Here is an 11,850-nt window from a genome sequence, read left to right as displayed (position 1 = left end):
TCTGTGCCGAAGGATGGACTTTCGCAGAGTCCTCTCCTCCCCAGCCGCCACCGAAGGATGCTAAGCTGGCTCTTGTGCAATCGCGGAGGCAGCACGTTTGTGTGGGGGAGAAGGATGAGCTGCTGGAAGGCGATATAAGGCACGCAGCGGGGAGCGCAAATGCGACCCGGGGCAGCGGTGGGTGGAGGAGCGTAGAGTGGCCTGGCGATGGTAAGTGGGATGACAAGAAGGTGAGATCTGGGCTTTCTCAGGACTGCTGCAGCGAGCACGAAGCAGAGCGGGAAATAAACCCTCCTTGTCCGGAGGTCTGGTGGTAGCAGACGCTTGGGGTCGGGCGGAGGGGGTACGCGATGTGCTGCCAGAGCAGGGTGAGGCTTTTGGCATTGGCTTTGCCCCGTTCTCAGTGCACCTGCAGGGCAGAGGGTTGGCAGAGCATCACTCCAGCCACCGGCCCCAACTGATTCATATTCACGTCTCTGAAAAGGAGACTCCAGCGTCCAGGGCTCATCTGGCATTGTGCCATTAATTTCCCTAAAGAAATCCATTATCTGCACCGACGGGGGAAATGGACTTAATCTGTGCCTTTGTGGCATTCATTTTAGTTGTGTTCAAGGCTTTGGGATTTTTTTTATCCCATTGTCTCCTTGTTATGGATATGGATTACTGGAAAAGCAAGGATCCTTTTGCAAATCCTAACTCTTCAAAAGAGCTGTAGTGAGAAGAAGGAAGCTCCTTTCCTCTTTGGGGAGCCTGGACTGATGCCTCAGCTGTGCAGTTTTACTCAGAGTGCCAGTTCTTACTGAAATGTGGCTTCATCACGGTCAGCACATCCCTGAAGGTCTGAGGTCTGGTTTCTCCCACCCTCTCTTTCTGGAATAGCTACCGAAATTCAGGACAGTATTTGATCTCTGTGTTAGCCTGGGGCATTGCTGATCTGGCCCCTTGGGATAAGAATTACTTTGCCATTGGACCTAGAGTTTTTGGAGGAAATTCAGTACAGAAATTACTGCACCCATGCTTGAGGGATGGCTCTTTCTGAATGACTGCAAACATCTCCAGCGAGCTTGCTAAAAACCTGAGTTACTTAGAGCCTGCTTTGTTTTTACAGGAAAGGACTGTGAGACATTTGCTGCTGATCTCTGCCCTCTGCTTGGCTGGCTGTGAAGGCAACAAGAGTGAGTCTCCTTCTACGCTGGGCCACAGCCAAGTAGTATGGAAAGGAGAGGGCAAACCCTCACCTGATCCGTGTCCAGGTTCCTCATTCAGGGCACCACTGAAGGCTAAGGGGGAACAACAGAGCAGGGCCCGGAGGGGGACAGGAACTGGGGTGCAAGAGCTGGCAAAATAGGCAGAAACCTCAAGCTCTCCATCCCAGCCATGTACAGTATAAAACCCGTGGAGATGGGCACAGGGGCTGTGACGTGCCATCACGCTCCTTCCTAGCCTGTGGGAGGCTCCATTGCTCTGGTCCAGATCACGGCCGTGCTGAGGGAGGTCTCCCAGGCTCTCAGTCACATCCTCCCAGGCAAGCCGAGGTAGCAGGTTCTTCCTCAGATGTGCCTGCTCTGGCTCTAAGCAAGGATCTCAGCCCTTGTGAGCTGGGCAGGGCTTCACACCATGGTGCGAGTTCGCTCACATCTCTCGTAGGGGAGATATTCTTGCTGCGTTTCAGCTTCCTCCCCTTTCCTTTGCTGCAGGTGAGCTGGCAAGCCCACACGGCACAAGGCGAGGGGTTGCCCTCCGTCTCAAGAGGAGCCCGGACGCCTGCCTGCCAAACCCGTGCCAGCATCAGGGGGGCTGCCAGGTGGTGGAGGACAGACCAGTTTGCAGCTGCAAACCGGGCTTCACAGGGGCGTTCTGCCAAGGTAGGGCTGGGGATGCCGATGAGCTCTCCCTAGTCTGTCCACGGGCACCAGAGGGAAGGGTGACGGGCACGGTGCACTGGTGTTACCACTGCGCTCCACTGCAGGCTCCAGGAGCACATCCCAGCTCCTGGTTCAGGCGCATTCCCCAGCACCACCACCCTGTCCTGACTACATGTTAGTACAAGTCACAGGCTGTTCCCTTCCTCCCCAAAAATCTTAATTCCAGTAAGATGGAAAGGTTGGCTGTCAAGAAGCCATGCTATGGTGTGGCCGTGCCAGGGCAGCAGGGCATGCTGCAGAGCACAGCTGCCTCACAGACTCGGCACAACCACATGCACTCCAGCACAGCTACAGTGAAGGCTCTTTCCAGACACTGGTCAAAAACTGTGTCTTCTTCATCTGAAAGCGAGGATCACTGTCCCTGTCTGGTGCCCTTGGCAGACTGCAGTGATTCTGCAGACAGCCATTGAAGGGGGCCAGAACCACGACATCTGCCTTTGATGTCTTAGGCTTAAGGACTATGTCTGTTCAGAGTAGCAGCAACCATGGACTTGTGCAGGTCTTAGGCAACCAGTACAAAATGACAGACCCACATTAACTTCTGCTCATTCCCAAAGGTTTGTCTTTTGCCCAGTGCCCCTGAAGAGCCCTACCAGCAGCCTCCAAGAAGGCTGGGATGAGGGTCTGTTGAGCTCGGTGGGACTGTGCCATCCCATAGCTGACCTAGGGCTCCTTCAGGCCTCTTCCTTATTGCTATTGCAGATGGCTTTTTCCCCCAGATGTGGTACTGAAGTTGGCCTGCGAAGAAGAGCACATGAAGATGATGGTGAGGAAGGAGGTATTTGAACTCTTGAAAATCCCGCTGGAGCTTGTCCACTTGAAGAACCAGGCATGCAAGGTCTCAGAAACGGAAGAAGAGGGTGAGCTGTTTTTTGCAGCCATTCTCACAGGTCAAAACCACACTGCCTGTGGATCCATAATTCAGGTGAGGATCCAGCAGAGCCTCTCTGCATAGCTCTGAAGCGGTGAGAGGAGAAGGCATGCTGGGTGGGGACACCAAGGAGAAGCCCTGGAGGCTTTTCCTTTTATATCTGGATGCTGTAAAGTTCTCATTCTCCTTGGAAAGCTTCCCTGTGGTCTGTCAGAAAGCTCTTCTGCCACCACTAAACCCCTGCTGGCAGCACATCTGGTCTTATTCAGCAGAGCGTGGAAGTCTCGCTGCGCTCTTTACTAGCTGATAACAGCCCTTGCCCTTCTGGCAGCGTCTTCGGAGCTCAGCAGCCCTGGCTATAGCCCCTTGGTCCCTCACTTGATTCATGAGTCAGGGAGGGTACAGAGGAACTGGTGCTCCAGCTCTGCATTGCACAGAAGGACCCTCACCTGTGGTCACTGTGCTGACTCCTGCCTACTCCAGTGATGGTTGCCAGTAGCCCCGGGACACGGGGCTTGAGCAAAAACCCCAGCAGGCATCCAGGAGGCCTGGAGCAGCTACAGCTGAGATGCACCGTCTGAACTGGAGCTTGGAGCTCTGTGTATGGACTTAGACATGGTCTGGAGACTTGGTTTCTGTGTCGTTCCAGCAAAACAACTCCCACGTGTCGTACTCCAACGTCATTGAGTCAGAGCGGGAAGCACGCAGGGGCGTGATCTCACGGAGTTTTCAGCTGGAGGTGCATTTCTCCTGCATCTACGCCTACAAGCAGGTGGTCAAACTGCCCTTCGCTCTCACTGCTGTTGACAAGTGAGTTGTCCTTCTTCACCTTGCTGCTGACATGGTATCAGAAAAATAGATGCCTTCGATGAGGTGATCTATGGAGGCCCTGGGGAGCCACTATAGAGCTCTGAGAGCTATGCCACACCAGGGTCCTTCCCTTTCTCCTCCCAGCATAATTTTGCAACTCAAGGTTTGGGCCTGGGACAGAGCCAAAGAGGGGCACGCACCATCTACCCTTCTCCTCCTGTCCTCACTGTTTGAAACCAGCTAGCCACAAAACAAAGGGTAGGGACTGGAAGATGCCCCCACCAGGCCCCTGTGGAGGTACAGGTTAGGACCCCCTGAGTTGCCTTTCTCGTAGCCCTCACTGGCCAACTGGTCAGTGGGAACCCCTGGAGCTCCTTGCCTCTGTCCGCACGCGGCGGGGACGTACCAGCCAGGAGGCAGCTCAGGGCCCGGCTCTCACGAGGCTCCACCCAGGAGGCACATCCAGGGTTGGTGAACCTGTACTTGTGGCCTGACTTGTGCTACAACCTTCCTGCCTTCTTGTTCTGCTTGTGAGCTCTCCTCTCCTCTCAGGCTGGTGCAGTTCGTGGTCAGAGAAGGACACTTCAACGTCAGCATGAGACTGTACAAGACCCCCTCCTACCTCCATCCCTATCACCTGCCGACCGCATCCATCCCCATCACGGACACACTCTATGTCCTCCTGAAGATAGAAGGACAGGACCAGCTCAAGTACTTCCTGCTGAGCGTTGAGGACTGCTGGGCCACACCGAGCGCGGATCCCTACCAGGACGTGCGGCACAAGCTCATCGAGAATGGGTGAGTGAAATGCCCCAAGCGCATCTGGTCTCCTTGCACCGTGAGCCCGCATCTCTTTGCCGGGTGCTAAGGACAGGTTGCTGTGAGGGAGCAAAGAGCCATGACTCAATCGCAGGCGGAACCTATGGTGGACACCATCACTGAGTAGGTGGGCCAGCCCCATAGATGAGCCCCCTGACTGCTCTGAACTGAACCCCCTCTCCCAACCCTGCTCTGCTGCCAATAGTGCTGCCTTCCCTCTAGCATTGCTCCTGGCCAGCTGGGGAGGCAAAGGGCAAGGAGGGGAGAGGGGAGAACATGCTGGGATGGGCATAGAGGTATCTGCTGAAGAGCTTGCATGAGAGGTGGCTGCAGCCAAGCTAAAGCCGGTATCCAATCTGGATACCCAGGAAGTGGGAGCCACAGCCAGGCTCACTTCACCCCTGCAGAGCAGCTGTGGCCCCACAGAGCAAGGCAGGAGCCAGCTCCTCTGCTGGTGGCAGCTCCTCCCTGAGCGGGGCACAGCGCAGGGTGCCAAGGAAAGGCAGCCCCACTTGAGACAGAAGTAGTCCTGTTCAGCAAAGCTTGGAGGCTGCACCCGGTCCATGTGTGCTCTGGTGTCCCAGGCTGGGATGCTCTGCTTTGTTTGCCACCTGCTGACTCAGCCATGGTGTCCCAGGTGTCCCCACGATGAGACAGTGACGTACCTGAACGCCATTGGCAAGAGCACTACTGCCAAGTTCAGCTTCCAGATGTTTCAGTTTCTTGGTTACCCTGAGGTGTTCCTGCACTGCCGTGTCCGCCTCTGTCTCCCTGACAGCCCGGAGCCCTGTGCCAAGGTGAGCTCTCCTGGTGGTCTGCACCGTGCCCTGGCTGAGCAGCGGGACATCCCGTCCCTTGGCCTGCTGTTTGGAGAAGGGTCTCTGCTCTTGTTTCTGGTGCTTCCACACAATAAACACCTCCCAGCAGCAGGAGCCCACCCCAGGGCCTCGAACCAAAGGTACGAGGGCTTGAACCCACCAGAGAGCTCCTTTTCCTCTTCCCTCTATCTGTTGGGTATTTGCAGGAGGAGAGGTTTATGTGAGGACTTGGGGAGGAGCAGGCTAAGGTCCTTCAGGAACCAGCTCTGGGGTCTTGACTGCTCCCAGGCTGCTGCCCCAACTGTGCCTCAGCAGGCTTCTCCCCTGCCCTCTGGACCCATCACCCTTCCCTTGGCTTTGTTGACAGCAATGCCCCGGGCACTGGAGGAGCAAGCGGGCACTGGTGGATGACTACAATAAGATTGTCTCCTATGGGCCCATCCATCTGCTGGCTGCTCCTTCTGTGGGAGCAGAGACCCACCATTCCAGGACTGACCAACAGGACCTGGGGGGTACGTATGTCCCTCCAGGGAGGGCAGGAGCTGCTCACGGACCCTTGCAACTGTCCAGGCAGTGCCAGGTTATTAAAAAGGGCTGCTAAAATCACTGCCTTGCACAGAAGCATGGAGCCTTTAGGTGTCGTGGCCATGCATGGAGTGCTCCAGAAGCCAAACCAGCACAGAGAGGTTAGCTCTGCGTGAGCCCTGGGCTCCATACCAGGCACAGGTCGGGCTGAGCAGGGGGGCCGAGTGGGAAGGGACCAGGAGCCAGAAGGCCGTCGGTGCAGCACCCCAGGCGAGAAGGGCTGGGTTTTCACGCTGGACCTCTGCATCAGCCCAGCAAGTCAAGCTCCTGCTGAGCACCAAGGTCAATCCAGGGGATCCAAGGAGGTCCAGGACCAGGGCTGGGGACAAACCCACCTACAGCACAACTCAGACCAGGCATGAATGCTGTGGTAATGGAGTTCCCGGGCAGTGGGTGTGGGTAGAGGCCCCAGGTGAGGCCAGCTGTGGTGATCAAGTCCTGTTAGTGCCCCCAGGGCCCCGAAGCATCCCCAGCTCCAGTGGCTCTTACCGTTGACAGGAGATGACCTCCCCCGAGTCTGCCCCCGGCCAGGAGATGCTGTACCAGGGCTCAGCGCTGGCTTGGGGGAGCCCAGATGTGTAACCAACTTTTCTCCTCTTTGGCAGGACCCAATCCGTGGCTCCCTGGGGCCCTCATCCTGCTGTGCGCGCTTGGCGTGCTCACTGTGGCTGCTGCGGCCGTCAGCGCGAGGCAGCGAACAGTGTAGAAAATGGCTGTTTCCAAATAAATGTGGCAGTAGCAGAGAGGCTCTCACCTGTGTCGTTAGATGTTTTTTTTGGGAAGGAGGTGATGGCTGGATGCAAGTGGTGCTTGAAGGATGAGTCACATGGGAGTGTTTCTGTTCCCTGTAGCATCCCTCCTGGCCCGCGCTCTCTAGCCTTGAAACATGTACCCAGGGATGGGAGGTTCCTTCCTCGTGCTTTCCTCCTCCGCAGAGAGTCACCCAGGCTCGTGGCGGGGTGGGGGTACCCACTCTAGATACTTGCCCACCAAAGCTGGACTTTGCTAATGCTACATCTGTGTCACGCAGGACCGTGCAGAGAAAGGGTTGCTCTGTGCGTGCACTCGCGTGTGCATATACACCCACCCATCCAGATTTCTTCCTTCACTCGTGACAGATTTCTACTTTAATTCGCGATAAATCACCAGCAAGATTTTTGCCTGTCGAGACATCCCTAATATAAAGCAAATAACAAACAATAGTGCAAGCATCAAAGACTAAACCCGTAGTGCCCAGACAGCTGGCGGAGATTTAATACTAGAACAGCTAAGGAGAAGACGAGTGTTTCCCCTGCGAGGCAGCTGCGTGTGTACACTCGGCTGAAGCACGGCGTCCGCGTGGAAAGCGTTGCTGGCCCCAGAGGGTGTTCTGCAGGAAGGACATCCAGCAGATCCCTGCCCAAAGAGCTCGGCCCCGGTCCGTTTGGAGAGGATATATTGCAAAGAAAAGAAGCTCGTGGGATTTATCTTTTTTTTTTTTTTTTTTTTGCTAATTCCCAGACCTGAACCTCCTGAGTCTGGGCTGGAGCAAGTCAATCCTCCCACCTCCAACACCAGGAAAACCCACTGCTGGGCTGGTCCAGCACCAAAGGCCGTCTCTAGCGAAGAGGGAGGTAGCTGCATCCTGGCCGAAGGCATGTTCACGGACTCCCTCCTCACCCCTGCAAGAGCCTCTGGGGAATGAGACCAGAGGCGCTTCCAAGACCATGGGGGAGCTGCAGCCTGGAGGGATTTTGGCAGAAGAGACATCTCCGGAGCTCCTTGCCCAAGGCAGCCCACTAGGAACGAAAGGGCAGAAGCAAAAAGCTCTGCTAAGGTGGATCATGCCCACTGAAGGGTAAACTGAGGCACGGTAAACTGAGCCCTCATCCTCCGTGGGGAAGCGGCATCCTAGGGGATCAAAGCTTGCTCTCGGAGCGCGTGGCAGGCATGGAGGGAGGTCTAGCCAGCGGCTAGTCCTGGGAGACTGTGGTGTTTTTGTCGTGTCTGATGATGTGGGAGAGGGAGCCAGTAGTCTCCTTCGTCTTTGGGTAGTAGAGGACAAACAGCCAGATGAATATGAAGATTCCTGCAGCGAAAGGAAGGCAGACACTCAGCAGCAGCAGGAGATGGCAGGAAGCATCCTGCCGGGATGCCGCTGGCACTTCCCTGCCACTTCCAAGGGCTTCCCCAGCTCACTCCCACTCCTGCAGGAGGGTCTCCCCATGCTTCAGGTAAGCCATTTGGCTGGACCGTGCTCTGCGTGGATCATGTCCCTGTTCCTCTGCTAAGGAATGGCTTCCCTGGAGGAAGACCACTCCTGGTGGAGTTGACATGGTTGGGAGCCATTAACAGCTCCACACTGGTGGCTGGGACCTGCTGCTGGACATGCCCTGCCACGGGGAAGGGCATGACAGTGCTGGGAAGGTGCTGGTGCCTTGGGACCCCTGGTGAACCCACTGCCAAGCTGGCTCCCGCCTCCTCCATCTTCCCCACCCAAGCCCAGGAGCCCATCTCGGAGCCAGCCCTGACCTTGTAGGGAGTTGAGAACAGTGAAGAGGTAGAGTATGGGCGCAGAGGAGGTGCCATGGGTGAGGAATGCTAGGGCCCAGGTTGCTCCTAGCAGGCAGAAGAGCCCCATTGCCACCAGGGCCACCTTCCCAGGCCTTGCGGTCCTCCTGCACTGACCCTGTGCCCTGCCGGCGGCAGCTCTTCTGGGTCACCACCCCAAAGACAGCCATGTTGAAGAGGAAGATGAGGCTGAAGTAGCCACAGTTGGTGATGTAGTGGACCAAGAGATGTTTGGAAGTGATCCAGCACCTGAAAAGAGCCAATGGCGGCGCCTCCAGTGGCTCTGCTAGTCCCAGCAGCACCCATGGGAGCCTCCCCAGGGGGCTGCGTTTGGAGATGTCGGGACACCCTCATGCTGGTAGGGTTTTCCAAGGCCAGGGGGAAGCAGGGGAGACAGTGGTGCGGATCTGCTGCCCTTGGGTTGCTCAGCTGGGAAGGAGCCTGAGGAAGCTCCAGGTGGACCTTGGATGTCCCTCCATGACCCAGAGGCCTGCGGGCATCACCAAGGAGGCTCGGCACGAGAGGTGGTGGTTACCACAGCTGTAGAAAGCTGCTGTGTTGTAATCATAATTGGGGAAGCGGAAGCGTGGCGTAAAGCCAAGCAGGATGGGCACAACCCCCCGCCACCGCGCCCCCGGTGGGACCGGGTTACCGCTCCCTGTGCCAAAGGGCCACCTAAGCCCTGTGGGTGGTGGGGTACGCACAGGTTGGCTATGACCTGGTGGTCTGTGGTCTGGATGCTGTATTCTCCGTAGCTGCTGATGACTCCTGCCACCCCCACCACAAGAGCGGGGAAGCCTGGAAGAACAAGGGAGACGTGTGGGGGAGGCCGGGAGGGCAAGCAGCGGGTGAGGTGGTCGGCCCGGGGTCTCTGCACGTCCCTGCATGTGCTGACCTCCGGGAAGATGGGGCTTAGGGACCTGCTGAGGTTGCACAAGTGCCGGGGGCGCAACGGTTGCCGCTGGGGCATGTTGTGGAGAGGGAAGGACAGTGCTGAGCGGCAGGGCTCGAGGTGTCCCCCAACTTCTCTGCGGGATCATCTGCTCTGGTGCCCCCCAAGGTGGAGGTGGCGGCAACGGGGTGCCGTAGAGGGCTGGCAACGGGGGAACGAAGACCCCGAGGATATCACCTGCTCGAAGAGCAGGAGGCTGATCCCCAGCGGGATGGAGGGTGCCTGCGGGTGCTACCCTGAGGTGCACCGAGAGCGTGTAAGACACTTCTTGGCCCTGACCACAGCATTTGGAAGAGCTGCGGGAAGGACGGGGCCTTGCTCACTCTCTGCCCATCACTGTACCACCCTGTTCCCCCTCTGGTTGTGACCCACTGCCCCACTCTCTCGCCAGCGCTCGCCCAGGCTGGTGGTGCTCACCCCAGCCAACCAGGCACAGCTTTGCCAGGTAGTGGTGGATGTAGGTGCCGAGGACCTTGACGAAGAGGAGGTAGAGGTGACAGCCCTCCAGTGCCATCCAGGTGAAGCAGCAGAGCAGGCAGTAGTGGGTGAGACCCCCCAGGACCTTGCAGGTCCCCAGCTGGGTCCCACTGGAGATCCCGCTGTTGAGCAGGAAGGCCAGGTTGAGGAGGAGCAGGCTGCCCACGAGGTTTGCGTGCAGCCCCAGGTTAATGCGGAGGGTCTCCTCAGACCTGAACCTGCACCTGGGCATCCCCAGAGGGAGCAGAAAAGGCATGGGTCACAGCTGAGCGGGGCCCCGTGCCGTACTGCACCGTCATTGCCCCACACCTCTCCCAGCCTGATGAGTCCCCGGGGAGCTGCTGTTTCATCCTACCTTAAGAAGATGCAGAAGGTGATGGTGAGGATGGAGAAAGCGATGGCTACCCCGCAGCCAGCGGTGGCAACAGCCATCAAGGCTCGTACCGTGGACACATCCAGAGCTGGGTTCTGCCAAACACGCACATGTCGGGTTAGACAGGCCCTGGACCATCCTAGAAAACCTCAATGCAGAGGTTCAGGTTTGGGCTGCTGGAGGGACCCTACGCGAGACCCTGGTCTGCCCCCCAAGAAGGTCTTTGGGCGGGCGGGGCAGTGGTGCTCAGAGGAGATGCTCCCTGCGTTGGGGTGAGGGATGGGTGAAGGCTATGGTGGACCACCATGAGCACCACCATGAGGGGAGCCTCCACAAGGAGACGGGACCCCAAGCGTCGCTGCTCCGGAGCCTGCGCTAGGCTGGGGGCCATTTCCACCCTGTACCCACTCTGCTGAGCTGCTGCCGCCTTCCTGAGCTGGGGCTGGGCTTGATTTTGGGACCTGGGAACAGCTATAACCAGTGACACCCCAGGGGCCACCGAGGAGGAGCCGGCAGCGCAGCTGGGGTACGAGCGGGAGCTGCGGGGAGTCGTCACCAGGAGGAGGGTGAAGAAGGTGAGGTGGTCGCAGGAGCAGGCTGTCCCCTTGTCCCCGGGCTGCGTGACACATCCGCTGCTGCTCCAGCCTCCTGCGTGCCCTGCGAGAGGCACAGCGTGACGGCCACGAGCAGCGGGCGCGGCGCCCGTGCCCGGCCCCGCGCCCAGCCCCGCCGAGGACCACACCTTTGCTGGGATCCCAGAAGACGCATTGCGGGGTGACACCCTGCTGGGGGGGGAGCGGGGGAGAGCGGCGTCAGCCGACGCCACAGCGATGGGCATCAGAGGAGGGATGGAGGGAGGGCACGGCTGACTTACGGGGGGCAGCTGCCTGTGGGTGAAGGTGAGCCGCACGGGGTCCTGCAGCCCAGAGATGCTGGTCTCTCCCACCATGATGCCCACCACGGTGTCGTCCAGGACCTGCCCCGTCTGGTTGACCTCCTGCGCGGGGGCAGCGCCGCCTGAGCCGAGCCGGCAGGCAGCGCGTGCCAGCGGCCGAAGGGATGCTGGTGGTGCCAAGCTCGTACCTCGAACATGCCAAGCTGCTGGATGTTGAGGACTGTCACCACCACACGCACTGTTCGGCTGCTCAGGGACCGGAATATCTCCCTGGGGAGCTGGATTTTGCCTGCCTTCCCCTTTTCCGTCGTGTTCAGCATCCTGGGGCCCTGCGGTGGAGAGCAGCGGTAGGGATTGCTTGCTGGCAGCGTCACCTCTCTGCTCGGGACCCACCAGCCTTGCTGCAGGCGCAAATTCAGCCCTGCCCAAGTGGGTTTTGCTCAGCAACATCAGCAGGAGCCCCGAAGGCAGAAGGGGAGAAACTCATCCCCAGCGCCCAGCAGCGAAGGGGCAGAGCTGGGAGCAGCTCCCAGGAGAGCGCCAACCCACCGTCACCCCGTGGGACGTGGTCCCCTGGGACATCCAGAGGGTGGGAGGGCAGGGGCCGAGGGATGCTTGGAAAGGCGCAGGGCTTTCCGAGCAAGGGAGGGGAGCGCATCTCACCTCCGCGGGGGAAAAGGTGATGAGGACATCACGGGTGACAGTCCTGCTGACGTTCAGGAGCAGCACCTTCAGCCCGGCCAGCCTGCCGCGCAGTGCTGGCCCTGCCGACTGC

At 58.6% G+C, this 11,850-nt stretch overlaps 2 protein-coding genes across 2 annotated transcripts in view; one reads left to right on the top strand and one right to left on the bottom strand.

The window, feature by feature from the left end:
- Window positions 1–350: 350 nt before the first annotated feature.
- Window positions 351–7,765, top strand: LOC309409469 (uromodulin-like; the record flags this gene model as incomplete). Its single annotated transcript, XM_082005629.1, has 9 exons — window positions 351–368; window positions 1,109–1,175; window positions 1,698–1,865; window positions 2,645–2,850; window positions 3,446–3,606; window positions 4,159–4,404; window positions 5,063–5,222; window positions 5,611–5,755; window positions 6,434–7,765. 9 exons carry the CDS (start codon window positions 351–353, stop codon window positions 6,532–6,534), a joined length of 1,272 nt encoding a protein of 423 aa, XP_081861755.1. The 3' UTR covers window positions 6,535–7,765.
- Window positions 7,766–7,780: 15 nt separating this feature from the next.
- Window positions 7,781–11,850, bottom strand: part of ADGRG3 (adhesion G protein-coupled receptor G3) — a gene marked incomplete at both ends in the record, with an annotated part of 4,907 nt that continues 837 nt past the window's right edge. Inside the window, 11 exon segments of the mRNA XM_082005628.1 lie at window positions 7,781–7,896; window positions 8,340–8,466; window positions 8,468–8,627; window positions 9,083–9,176; window positions 9,748–10,031; window positions 10,163–10,275; window positions 10,737–10,837; window positions 10,923–10,962; window positions 11,055–11,177; window positions 11,264–11,404; window positions 11,739–11,839. Coding sequence (XP_081861754.1) covers window positions 7,781–7,896; window positions 8,340–8,466; window positions 8,468–8,627; window positions 9,083–9,176; window positions 9,748–10,031; window positions 10,163–10,275; window positions 10,737–10,837; window positions 10,923–10,962; window positions 11,055–11,177; window positions 11,264–11,404; window positions 11,739–11,839 — 1,400 coding nt within the window.

This window comes from Phaethon aethereus (assembly GCF_964289735.1).
Source record: "Phaethon aethereus genome assembly, chromosome: 13".
NCBI classification, from domain to species: Eukaryota; Metazoa; Chordata; class Aves; order Phaethontiformes; family Phaethontidae; genus Phaethon; species Phaethon aethereus.
The sequence above is the reverse complement of the archived record's forward strand: the minus strand, read 5'-3'. Positions and strand labels throughout refer to the sequence as shown.